General features: G+C 54.2%; 1 protein-coding gene across 3 annotated transcripts in view; it reads right to left on the bottom strand.

The window, feature by feature from the left end:
• Positions 1-9314: 9314 nt before the first annotated feature.
• Positions 9315-10757, bottom strand: part of PRMT8 (protein arginine methyltransferase 8) — a 91435-nt gene continuing 89992 nt past the window's right edge. For all 3 annotated transcript variants that reach the window (XM_025851853.2, XM_073886920.1, XM_073886921.1), the window contains one exon: positions 9315-10204. In XM_025851853.2, the coding sequence (XP_025707638.2) occupies positions 10121-10204 (84 nt within the window). In that variant the 3' untranslated portion in view covers positions 9315-10120. The remainder of the gene's footprint in view (positions 10205-10757) is intronic.

Here is a 10757-nt window from a genome sequence, read left to right as displayed (position 1 = left end):
CTCTGGGGACTGACACATGAAAGGGAATCTAATCAGAGATCATCAATAGGCAATATTAGCAGAGCGAAATGAAGTCCCCAGCTGGATGAGTCAGCCAGCCCTGGCCAGCAGGCAGCCAGGACCCCTAATTCCATTTCCTCTTGGTTATTAAAATGATTTTCCAAGAGATAGTCCCATCTCAGGAAAGTCACAGACTAATAAAGTGCAGTCAGGCACCCAGAGAAGACCTGTATCCATGCCCCCCTCCCGTTTCCTTTGGCTGCTCACTGGCAAAGCCTCCGGGGGGTGTTTCTGCAGTGGGGAGGGACCTTCATTTTCCCCCTTGAGCCATATTTCCCACCCTGACCCTGGACCCCACAAAAAGCCCAGCAGCCCTCCTCCTTTCCCCCACTAAAAACTCAGGCACCAGATCTCCATGGACAGCTCTGAGCCCAGGGCCACAAAATAAGAGCCGTGGAAGTGCAGAATGGGAGAGTCAGATTCTTCCCGCCGGCCGTGCGGGCAGGGGAGGGGGGCGCCTGGGGATCACGCCCAGTGAGCACCTTCATTTCATAGACGAGAATCCCTGGGCCTAGAGGGGGCCACACCGGAGGTCCCAAGAGCAGGAGCAACAGGTGAAACTGGCAACGTGCAAGAGAGTCATGGCAGCAAGCCATCATCTGCCCCTTTGGCAAATATTTACTCCATGTCTCTGACGGGCCATGGGACTCTACTCAACACTGAAGCACACACATAAGTGAGCTGTAGAACCTTCCCTCCAGGAGACTGCAGTCTCAGGACTGGGGCGGGGAGCAGACACAAAACCAGATACTGCTAATAGAGCATCGTAGGTGTGGGCACAGAGAGCCGCACAGGACACAGGGAGCAAGTGGGGAGGCTCACAGAGGCCAACGTGTCCGAGTCCCGGAGGTGCTCAGAGCCCGGCAGAAGTCGAAGCCGAAGCCTGTAATCAGCAATGATAGCGGACATACACCTGTTGACTGCGTCCTCGGCACAGTTCTCATTCCATTCTTCCCACCTTCCTCTGAGAATGGTACTGCCAGGTTACAGGTCAGGGAAACTGAGGCAGGGAGCGGCTAGCTGCCTTGCCTGAGGTTATGGAGCCAGGAGAGGGAGAACTGGGATCCTAGCTCCCAAGTGGCCCGTGCTCCTCTGCTCCCGGGTGACTGCAGGTCCTGTTAGGCCACTACGGCCAGCTATGAGGTCCCGGTCCAACGCTGCCCCACGCAGCTGGCGGCCTGGGGCCTGACTCACATTTAATGATCTCAGCTTCCCCAAGCCCTGGCCCTGCTCTGACCTCCCAGGGTGTCCCTAATCCAGGCCTCTGCAGAAACCACTTGCAGAATTGTTTCTAAGCAACAGGATAGTGTGCCTTTTCTCTTTGGCCCCCCAAAACAAGCATTCCCATTTCCTGTGGGCAGAGACTACACCCAGAGTCCCCCGCACGTTCTCGTCTGGGGCCCTTGGTTCCAAAAACAGGGAGCACCACTTATAAGCTACTGCCGCCTGTGGGCGGCGGGCGGCGGGCAGCGGGCGGCCTGCTGCGTAGGATGAGCCCCCAGGCCATCTCAGACTGTCTCGTCCAACACTTCCAACAACCCTGGAGAAAAGTGTTAGTCTTCTCTGCATTTAACAGAGGAAGAATTCACTCAGGAACAAAGACTCCCAGTAACTCAGGGCAGGTTTCAGGGCCACTGGCTGCAGGAGTCAGCCTTCCGCACCAGGTCGGTTTGTCTCCAAGGCTGGCTGGAGTTCAAGGCATCGTCCATGACCATGAAACTTGAGTGGTGAATCTGTGAAGCCTCTGTCTTTGGCTTCAGGCACAATGCCGTATCCAACTGAGCTAACCGACCGTGGCCAGGAAGCAATTGTCATAATATCAGAAACCCATTATGACCCACGAAGCCTCGGAAAGATGCTTCAAGAATCCGTCTATGAGTTGAAAGCAACGCTGAGCATTATGCGCCCCTGGAAACAGCTGCCTAGGGGCTCGGAGACAGCAGAACCATCCCGAGACGCAGAGCCAGCCTCATACAAACCCTACCTTTCGCCTCCCAATTACATCCTCCGAGCCGAAGGGAAGCCATCCTTGTGCGGAGAACAGTATGACATGACACCAGAAAGGATAATGCAAATAATCTCAGAGTTGTACAAATTGCCCCTTTGTGGATTCCTGATTGGTGAACAAGGCAACCCTACAATGAAGCAATTTGTATTCAAGCCATTTTCCATAGCAGCCTCCCAGAGAAGCCTCAATCTCCACCCTCCGCTTGTGGCTCCTAGAGGCTCTGTCCAATTTACATTGACCTTGTCTGTGGTCGTCTGTGGTTTTCTGAAGCAGGCAGTGGGTTAAGTCTATTACCAGATCCCAGGGGAAAGGACTGCCAACTTGAGCTCATTAAATTGTGAGCGTGCATGGGGTGCAAATCCTGCCTTGTCACTTTCCTGGTTAAACCCTCAGTGGCTTCTCAGTGCCCAAGGCAAATAGCTCCCTGACATGGCAGCTCCCGAGGCTCCTGACCGTGGGCCCTGGCTCCCCCCTTCTCACTGCTCCCCCCTGGCCCTGGCCTTCGCTCTTCTCTTCTCCCCTTTTCCAAATGTGTCACTCCCTCTGGCCGCCTTTGGGCTGGGCCTGGGCATAGATGTTTCCCCATTTCTTCCTCCCTTGCCTTGCCCCTCTGCTTTTGTGAGCTCCTGCTTAAAGTCGTATCTTCAGAGAGGCTCTCTTAAAAAATTAAAAAAAAAAAAGATTTCTTTATTTGAGAGAGAGAGTGCAACAGGGGGAGGGGCAGAGGGGAGAAAGAGACAAGCAGACTCCCATGAGCGTGGAGGCCCTGTGTGGCTTGATCCCATGACCCTGAGATCATGACCATGACCTGAGCCAAAATCAAGAGGAGGAAGCTTAACCAGCTGCGCCACCCAGGCACCCCCAGAGAGGCTCTTACTCCCTCAGCCTCCGCCTTTCCTCTTCCATCATATTATCATTCTTGTCCAGGCTCTGCTCCTCCCGTTTCCTGTACATTCCAGGAGGGCAGATGCATCTGTTTTGCTCACTCCTGTGTTCCCAGTACCTAGCGTCGTGTCTGCTACACGGGAGGGACTCAAGAAATCTCTGCGGAAGGGGGGATGTTAGGAAAAACTACTTGCAGGGCGCCTGGGTGGCTCATTTGGTTAAGCGACTGCCTTCGGCTCAGGTCATGATCCTGGAGTCCCGGGATCGAGTCCCACATCGGTCTCCCTGCTCAGCGGGGAGTCCGCTTCTCCCTCTGACCCTCCCCCCTCTCATGCTCTCTCTGTCTCTCATTCTCTCTCTCAAATAAATAAATAAAATCTTAAAAAAAAAAAAAGGAAAAACTACTTGCTTAGCTCTCCTGGTTCCAACTGGGACTGGAACCACTGTCCTCGTGCTGCAGATGAAGTAGCATCCCGTGCTTGATCCGAAAGCCATGCCCAGTCTCCAGACAACAAGTGGCAAGGGTACCCTCTCCTGCCCTCAAATAGATTTCCGTGTTGTGTGGTGACATGTGGCAGTGTGTGCAACAGAGTATTTCGGCATCTCTGGGTTTTGCTCCTTCCTCCCTGCACTGATGTTCTCTTGGGAGGCTCAATCCTTGCCCTGGGCACAGAGAAGGAGCCCTATTTTTCTGTTCTTCTAATGCCTTCTGACTCACAATGCCGCAGTGGCATGTGCCTCAGCCACGTTGATGACAATTTGTGACACTGGGGAGGTGGCTGGTTATTTCCTATTAAGTGGAGCCAGAAAGCTCTCATCTAAGCATTTCCATTGTTACTGCAGTCCAGATGAGGCTCCCAGCCTGGCCCCCCCTCATCCCTCTTGCCAGGCCCAGAGAGTACTCCCGAGCCACTAACCCTGGCCCTCGAAGAGAATAGGTGCTCTGAGTACACAAACTCAATACATTATTAATCACAACCCAAATACCACTAGAGGAAAAGTCTCCTGGGAATAGCAACATGTGTCAGATTCCAGAGTAAAGTGAACATTTTGGATTGCTACTGCTCTTCTTCCGGGGGATGTGAACCATGCACTAGACATAGACTCTAGGCTCCGTCTCAAGGTCACCAGGAAGTCCTTGTGCCTGGAAATGCAGGTGGAGAGAGCCAGAGGGGGGGGTCCTGACCAGAGTGCCCCAGGTGGGGCTATGGCATCTCGCTGATTGAGGATCTTTTCGTTCTAATGGAAGGACACGTGCTGTTGGTGTCAGTCAGTCACTTCCTGCTGGAGGTCTGGGAGATCTCCACAAACCACTTGTGAGGCCTTTAAGAGCTAATGAACAGGAGCCACTAAGCAGGCCGTTCTGCCCAGGGCTCTTGGCAGGAACCCTACATGTGTGTCACCTACAGTGACCAGCCTGCAGTCCTGCGGCCACGCCAGCTGCTGACTTTGGCTCTGACGGCAGAGCCTGCCGCCCCCAGGACCTTCAGAGGCCCACAGGCACTGGCACCCAGGCATGCTTCTCAATAACCGAGTTGGCATGCAGGGCAGAAATATTATTAAAATGGCAATTATAGCTGGAATTGCGATTGCGCTTTGCACATTCCAAACATGCTTTATATTAATCTCATTTCCTCCAGGTCATCTCTCTCTGAGTCTCATGGATGTGGAGTGACTTGCCCAAAGTCACACAGTTAGTAAGCGGCCCCACTGGGGTTTGCCTCAGTTTGGCTCCAATCCTCACGGCATGTGGCAGAGTTGTCCAGTGATGGGTGCTTCCCTTTGAAGGGGGCACAGCAGGGCCTGGGTCAAGTGACGTAGCCTCCGGGGAGTCTGGCCAGTTTGCTCTGGCTGCCCCTGAAGCTGAGATGCTAGCTGGAGCCTAGTATTTGGGAAAGACCCTTTCCACTTCTGCTGTGATAAATGACCTATGGCTAGGATCAAAAAGGGTCCCGGGCCTCCTTGAGTGCTGTCATTCTCTGAAAATGACAGACTGGGTCCTTCTATGGGATTCACAGATAGCATATTTTCCTTCTGTTTCATAAGCTTAGTGACTGAGAGATGCTAAGGAGGCTAAAACCTCACCGCCCAGCCTGACAGAGCCTGTGACACTGAGCTGGGCTCAGACTACGGATGTGGTGGGATGGGGTAGAGTGGGCTGCTGAGGGAGGTGGCTGGGGGACCTCATTTCTCAGTTTGGGGGCAGGAGTGAGCCCAGCCTGCCCAGAGACTGACAACCAGCCGGTGCGGCCATGAGGGTAGGGACAGTGCCTGCTGACTCTGCTGCCTGCCATTGCCTAGCTCAGGGTCAGGAGTCCGTTAAGTAGCTGATAAATGCTTGTTGGCCAAACTTCTGATTGTTGAACATGTTGTGTCTGAGCCTGAGCTGAATATGAGCTCGTTGCTTCCCATGGGTTGGGCTCTGGGCAGCCTGGGAGGCGCTAGATGTGGTTGGACGGGGTGAGGAGATCACCCATCCTCAAGCAGGCTTACCCTGGCAGTCCCAAGACCACAGGCCAAGGGTTTGGGGGAAGCCTGTGGAGGCCCGAGGGTCTAAGGCAAGCTGGAGGGCCACATGGGTGGAGTGGTGCTCAGAAGCCCGGTATGCAGGGAGGAGCTCTTCAAGACTCCAGGCAGGGGCCCAGAAAAATCTGTCTTCAGGAACAGGGCTCCAGAACCCAAGGTGGGGGCCCTCTGTGCAGTGGCGGGGGGGTGGGGGGGTGGGGGTGTGTGAGGACAACAGAGACCCAAAAACGAAAGATAGGAGATCACCCCATGATCACAGCTGGCCCCTAGGCTGAGGACAGGCTCTTAGCCGGGTGGCTGATCCCAGGCATGAGAATGGGCTTAACTGCGCTGTGTTGCAGAGGTCCCGATTCAGGCAGGGCCTCGAGGTGGGGCTCCAGCTGTTGTGCCCAGGGGGAGGAAGGCTGTAGAGACAGGGGAGGCGGCCTCCATGGGGTGGTTTTTACGAGAGCAACGGAAATGTCAGCCTCTCCCCAGGGGCAGCATCGAGGGACAGGAAGCCGGTAATCCTAGAAGGGCTCTTGGACACATTTCATGATGTCAAGCCGGTCGGCGGTCACCGTCTCCTTCCACCCGCACCCCATGCTGTTCAAGGGGATGGGTTCCCGCCCCTGCAGCCCGCGTTCTAAAGGCGAAGAGGGACCATGCCTGCAACGGCCCTCAGAGTGACTCAGGGAGACAAGCTCAGGTAAGACCCCCAGAACGACCCCCGGGCTGTGGGTGTGGGGGAAGTCGGCTGGGAACGGAAGGGAGACGCTCCCCCAGAGAGGAAGAAGGGGAGAAGAGGACCGGAGTTCCACCAGTGAGTTAGTATAGTCTTTAAGGGGGAAAAAGGTAGGGTCAGGGGACAGAAGAGGTTTCATAAGTGAAGTCGTCTTTGCCACGCCTCTGTTGTCATGCTGAGACCCCATCTCACACAGGAACTTGGATTCAGAACGGGTTCCAAGCAGATATTGCTCATTTTCCACTGAATCAGAAGGAAATTACAGTTCCCATTAGAGCATTCCCGTGGGCGGGAGGAAGGGGCTGCTGTGGAGGTGCTCCTTCCTGCCTCCCCAGGCCTCACCCCTGCAGCCCAGGAGCAGAGATGGGAATGGCGCAGCAGGGGCTGGAGACCCAGGGCCGGGGCAAGCTGCAGGGGTGACCTTCTCTTCTGGTGGCTGGAGAGGCCTGAAGGACCTCTGGGCCTCCGCTCAGCCCAGTCCTCCCCTGTCCCCCAGCGATGTCAGGGATGCCTACAGGCCCCAGATGCCTGGAGCCTCCCCGGGGGGGGTGTCATCATCCTGATTGGCTCCTGCGAATGTACAATTTTACCCATTGACCATGGATGGAATCCTCCATGAACTTGGCTGGGCTCCCTGCCCAAGGAAAGGCAGAAGATAGGCATTCCCCAAGTGCCACCACAGTGAAAAGCCACTAATGCGTTTCCCTCAAATGCCCCCTGGGGGACCCCCCACGCCCATGTCCTTCTTCAAGCCCCCTTCCCTCTCCAAACACATTCACTGCTGTCCCCTCAAGCTTTTCTGTGCTTCTTGTCTAACATATGAACTACGTGATGTCCAGGTGCAAGGAGAGGCCTCCAGGCCTGGGTTCAGAGGGACCCGCACGGGCGGTGGAGGGACCACTGGGCAGGACTGAGGTCCCAGCTCAGCTCTGCTACAACCCCACTCCTCCTCCTGGGACCTCAGTGGGTCCCTGCTACAGAATGGGTGGGGGTGCCTCTAGCCCTAACTCCAGGACTCCGGGGAAGCCAACAAGTACATTATGGAAGGGTAGGGGTCACTGCTGCTGGAGTCACTCATCATTATCAAAGGCACTGCCAGCCCCAGGATGTCCCACCCGCAGCCAAGCCAAGTGCTCCTCTACCTTCCCCCGTCTGGGGCCCGTTAGGCTCCACCCACTACCTCCAAAGGGCCCTTCTTTCTTCCCAGCACCTGGAGTGTCTCTCCCAGGGGAGATGATGCAGATGAGATCACCTGTCTCAGAAGCTAAAGAATAACCCAAACCCAAACCAGATCAAAACTCTTCACCGTACCTGGCAAAGTACACTGACTTCCATCCTACGGAGATTCAGTTACCACACTTAGATGGAGGCTGCAAGTTTTGCCGACAGGTCTCTAATGGAAAGTATGATTGACTCAGAATTGGAATGCAGGGCAGCCTTCTACTAGCTAGAGGGAAACAAATACGGGCTCCGACAGGCCCAGTATAGCTTTTCTTGGGGCACCTGAGTACTGTTGTGCAGGTTTTGCACCAGACCAAGGGACAGGGGGGACTGAAATTCACTTTCCCTGCCAACGAGAGCACCCACAGAGCTATGTGTGCCTTCAGGAGGCCCCTTTTAAAATCCAGGCAAAGAACCCATATCTGCCCACAAAGCCTGTCCCCCTTTCTGAGTGACAGTGGTTCCAGAGAGACTATTTCAGAGCTGATGGGGGCAAGAGATAACATAAAGACGCAGGAGGGTGAAAATGTGGTTCTGGGCCAAGTGGTGGGCACCCAGCCGAGACCCAAATGCTGCTTGGGGGCAGTTTCCGGTGAAATTGCACAGAACTCACAGTGGGAGAGAAGGAAAGACAGAGAGAGAGGATCCAAGAATCCACTGACCTCAGAGTGTTATGGCCAGGGGGACTCCAGGGTCACCTAGATATGTCATTTTCAGAGGTGTTTGGTTTTGGTCTTGGTTCCTTTTCATTTCCTTATTTCATTTTTATTTTGAGTAGTAGAATCCTTTTCCCAAAGAAAATTAAAACAGACAAGGGAAGCATTGGGTTGTTTCTTTTTTTAATCTGGGGAGAGGGAAATCCAGAGCTCTGCCCACCTCGACGTGGCACCTCTCCCAAGCCCTAGGGTTCCCCAAGACACAGTGTGGAAAACATTCACCTAGTCCAGCTCCTTTTCCTCAGTGGTAATAAGGAAAGTGATGTGACTTGCCCAAGGTCCACTGAGGCAAGCCTACACCTCCGTGGCCCAGGATCCTGGCCCTGTTTCTTCCCACACACAAAGAGGCAGACCCTCAGGCTCCTTGGCAATGGAATCGTCAAGGCAGCTAGGCCTGGGTCCCTGCCCACAGGTAAGGCCCATGTCTTTCCCTCAGGTGATTGTTCCCAACCACAGAAATCGCTCATCTGGTTCTGCCCTCTCCACGATGGAACCAGAGTCTAGAATCTGGGAGGTGGCAGGATTGAAGAAGTTGAGGGCACTGGAGATTTACCAACCATGCAGGGGGGGAGGAGATGCAGTAAGAACCTGGGGTACCGTCCTAGGATCCAGTCTCACTGGAGCTCAGTGGGAAGGCCCCCGCCAAGGTGGGTGAGCTCCTGTTGGTGCAGAGGGTGGCAGGCCAGTCCAGCCACTGGCCAGGGGTGAGGGAGCAGGGATGAGACTCTGGGCAGTGCTGCAAACATTCAGCACCTCGGACAAGAACAATCTCCCCACTAGCCTTCCACTCATACCCTGCCCCAGTTTCACCCCAGGGACCCAGGACCACCATCTCCTGCTTTTGCTGGGCCCTCCCAGCAGGACACATATCCCAGGTTCTCCTGTTCCTGAGCTTGGCCTCCCTCCAGGCTACATGTAGCCTCCTATTCTAGAGCGTTCTTGGTTAGCTCACATCCCCCCCACCTCACTGCTGAGTCCCTCTTCCTAGCCCCCTAAGAGTTTGCAGGGAACATGCCCTTGAACCAGTCGTGACTTTCACGGCTGCTTCTACCATGAGCTGCCTTCTGGGAGCTGGGAGCAGCATCCATTGCTCCTTGGATCTCCTGTGCGTGTGGGGCCTCTGATGTCCTCCCAAGCCCTCCCAGCCCAGAGCACCAGGAACACAGCCAGGCAATTGATTCGCTCTCATGTGCATTTATTGAGTGCCAACAGAGTGCGTGGTACTATGCTCAGGGTTCAGAGCCACAGTCTAGTCAAAAGGAGGCCAGAGCTAGTACAGAGAACGTTTCATAGCTGCTTAACATCTGTAAGGGACGGGGAAGGGGGAGAACTAATCACAAAACAAATTCCTATTCAAAAGCAACAGAATCTCCTCTGAGAGTAATATATATTCTGCGCACACACACACATACACACGCACACACACACACCCTGAATGAACACAGAAATACACCCACGTGGTTGTATATGCATGCATATACAGGTGTTGTGGGTAGAGAAACTAATGGATCCGCTGGAGGCGCGCACACACGCACGCACGCACACGGCACCACGCAGACGGGTAATCTGGCTTATGCTATCAAAGACACTATGTCTCCAGGTTCTAGTGAAGCAATCTGTCCTAGATGCCTGCAGCATGCAAAACTTGGAAGTTCCGGAGATTCACAGTTAAGGAGGACAATGGGTATACGTGTGTACTTTTCCATCCTCGGGGCCCCAGCCATCACACTGGAGATTGCTCTTTGTCGGCGACAACAAAGCCTCGGTGAAGGGCTCCCAGAGTCGAGCTGGGGAGCTGGAGGCTCTCTGTCCTAGCGGCAGGGCCCACGGGAGCCCTGGTGAGTTCACCAATCTTCAAGGCAGAATTTAAAACTCTGGTTTTCAAGTGTATAGTCCTGCAAACGGTATTCCTTGTTACAGAGCCGCAGATCGAGGGAAGAGTTTCTCTTCTTGCTCACTCGCTGCAGCTTCCCACGTGTGCTAACGCATTTTGTAGTCATTAGATACAGATGTTTCACACAGCTGTCCCTTAAAATCCAAATCTACCGTGAAATCGAGGTCTCGCTGCAAAGGAGGAGTGAAGGGACCCAACATTAGTGTGGGAGCAAGCGAGTGGAGCGCCTCCCACTCCTGCAGGCAGGGGGATGGGCAACTACCGTGTTTCTAAGGTTTTCTAGCTAAGGGGTTCCCACGAACAGCCCTCGGGAATCTATTCTGGTGTCTCATTATCCTCACAGGAAGTGCTTTGATTTCGAACCTAAACCCTTCCTGTTATAATATAGAAATGTTCCCTCTGATTTCATCCTGAGAGAAAACAGAATGGGGTGGTTGAGTCTTCTGTGGCACAACCCTCAAAGCATTCTCTAGACTCTTTCAACACACATGCTTGCACCTGTGGTTACTCAAAAAGAATCACCTGATCCCCAACCCACCAGGGCCACTGACGATATGTGAACCAAACATCTTCCAGGCCACCAGAAACTGTTATGTCCTGGCTTGGCTTGTTCTAAATGAGCTGAAACCCATGGCAACAGCCTCCGTGCTCAGAGCCCCCTGGATGAAGAACTGGAAGCTGTCCTCAAGGCTGAAAGTCCAAAGCAGGGACTTGAGAAAAATC

The sequence above is a fragment of the Callorhinus ursinus genome, unplaced genomic scaffold (assembly GCF_003265705.2).
Source record: "Callorhinus ursinus isolate GAN/ISIS: 27379988/994484 unplaced genomic scaffold, GSC_fseal_2.0 scaffold74, whole genome shotgun sequence".
NCBI lineage: Eukaryota > Metazoa > Chordata > Mammalia > Carnivora > Otariidae > Callorhinus > Callorhinus ursinus.
This window is presented reverse-complemented; position numbering and strand designations above follow the sequence as displayed.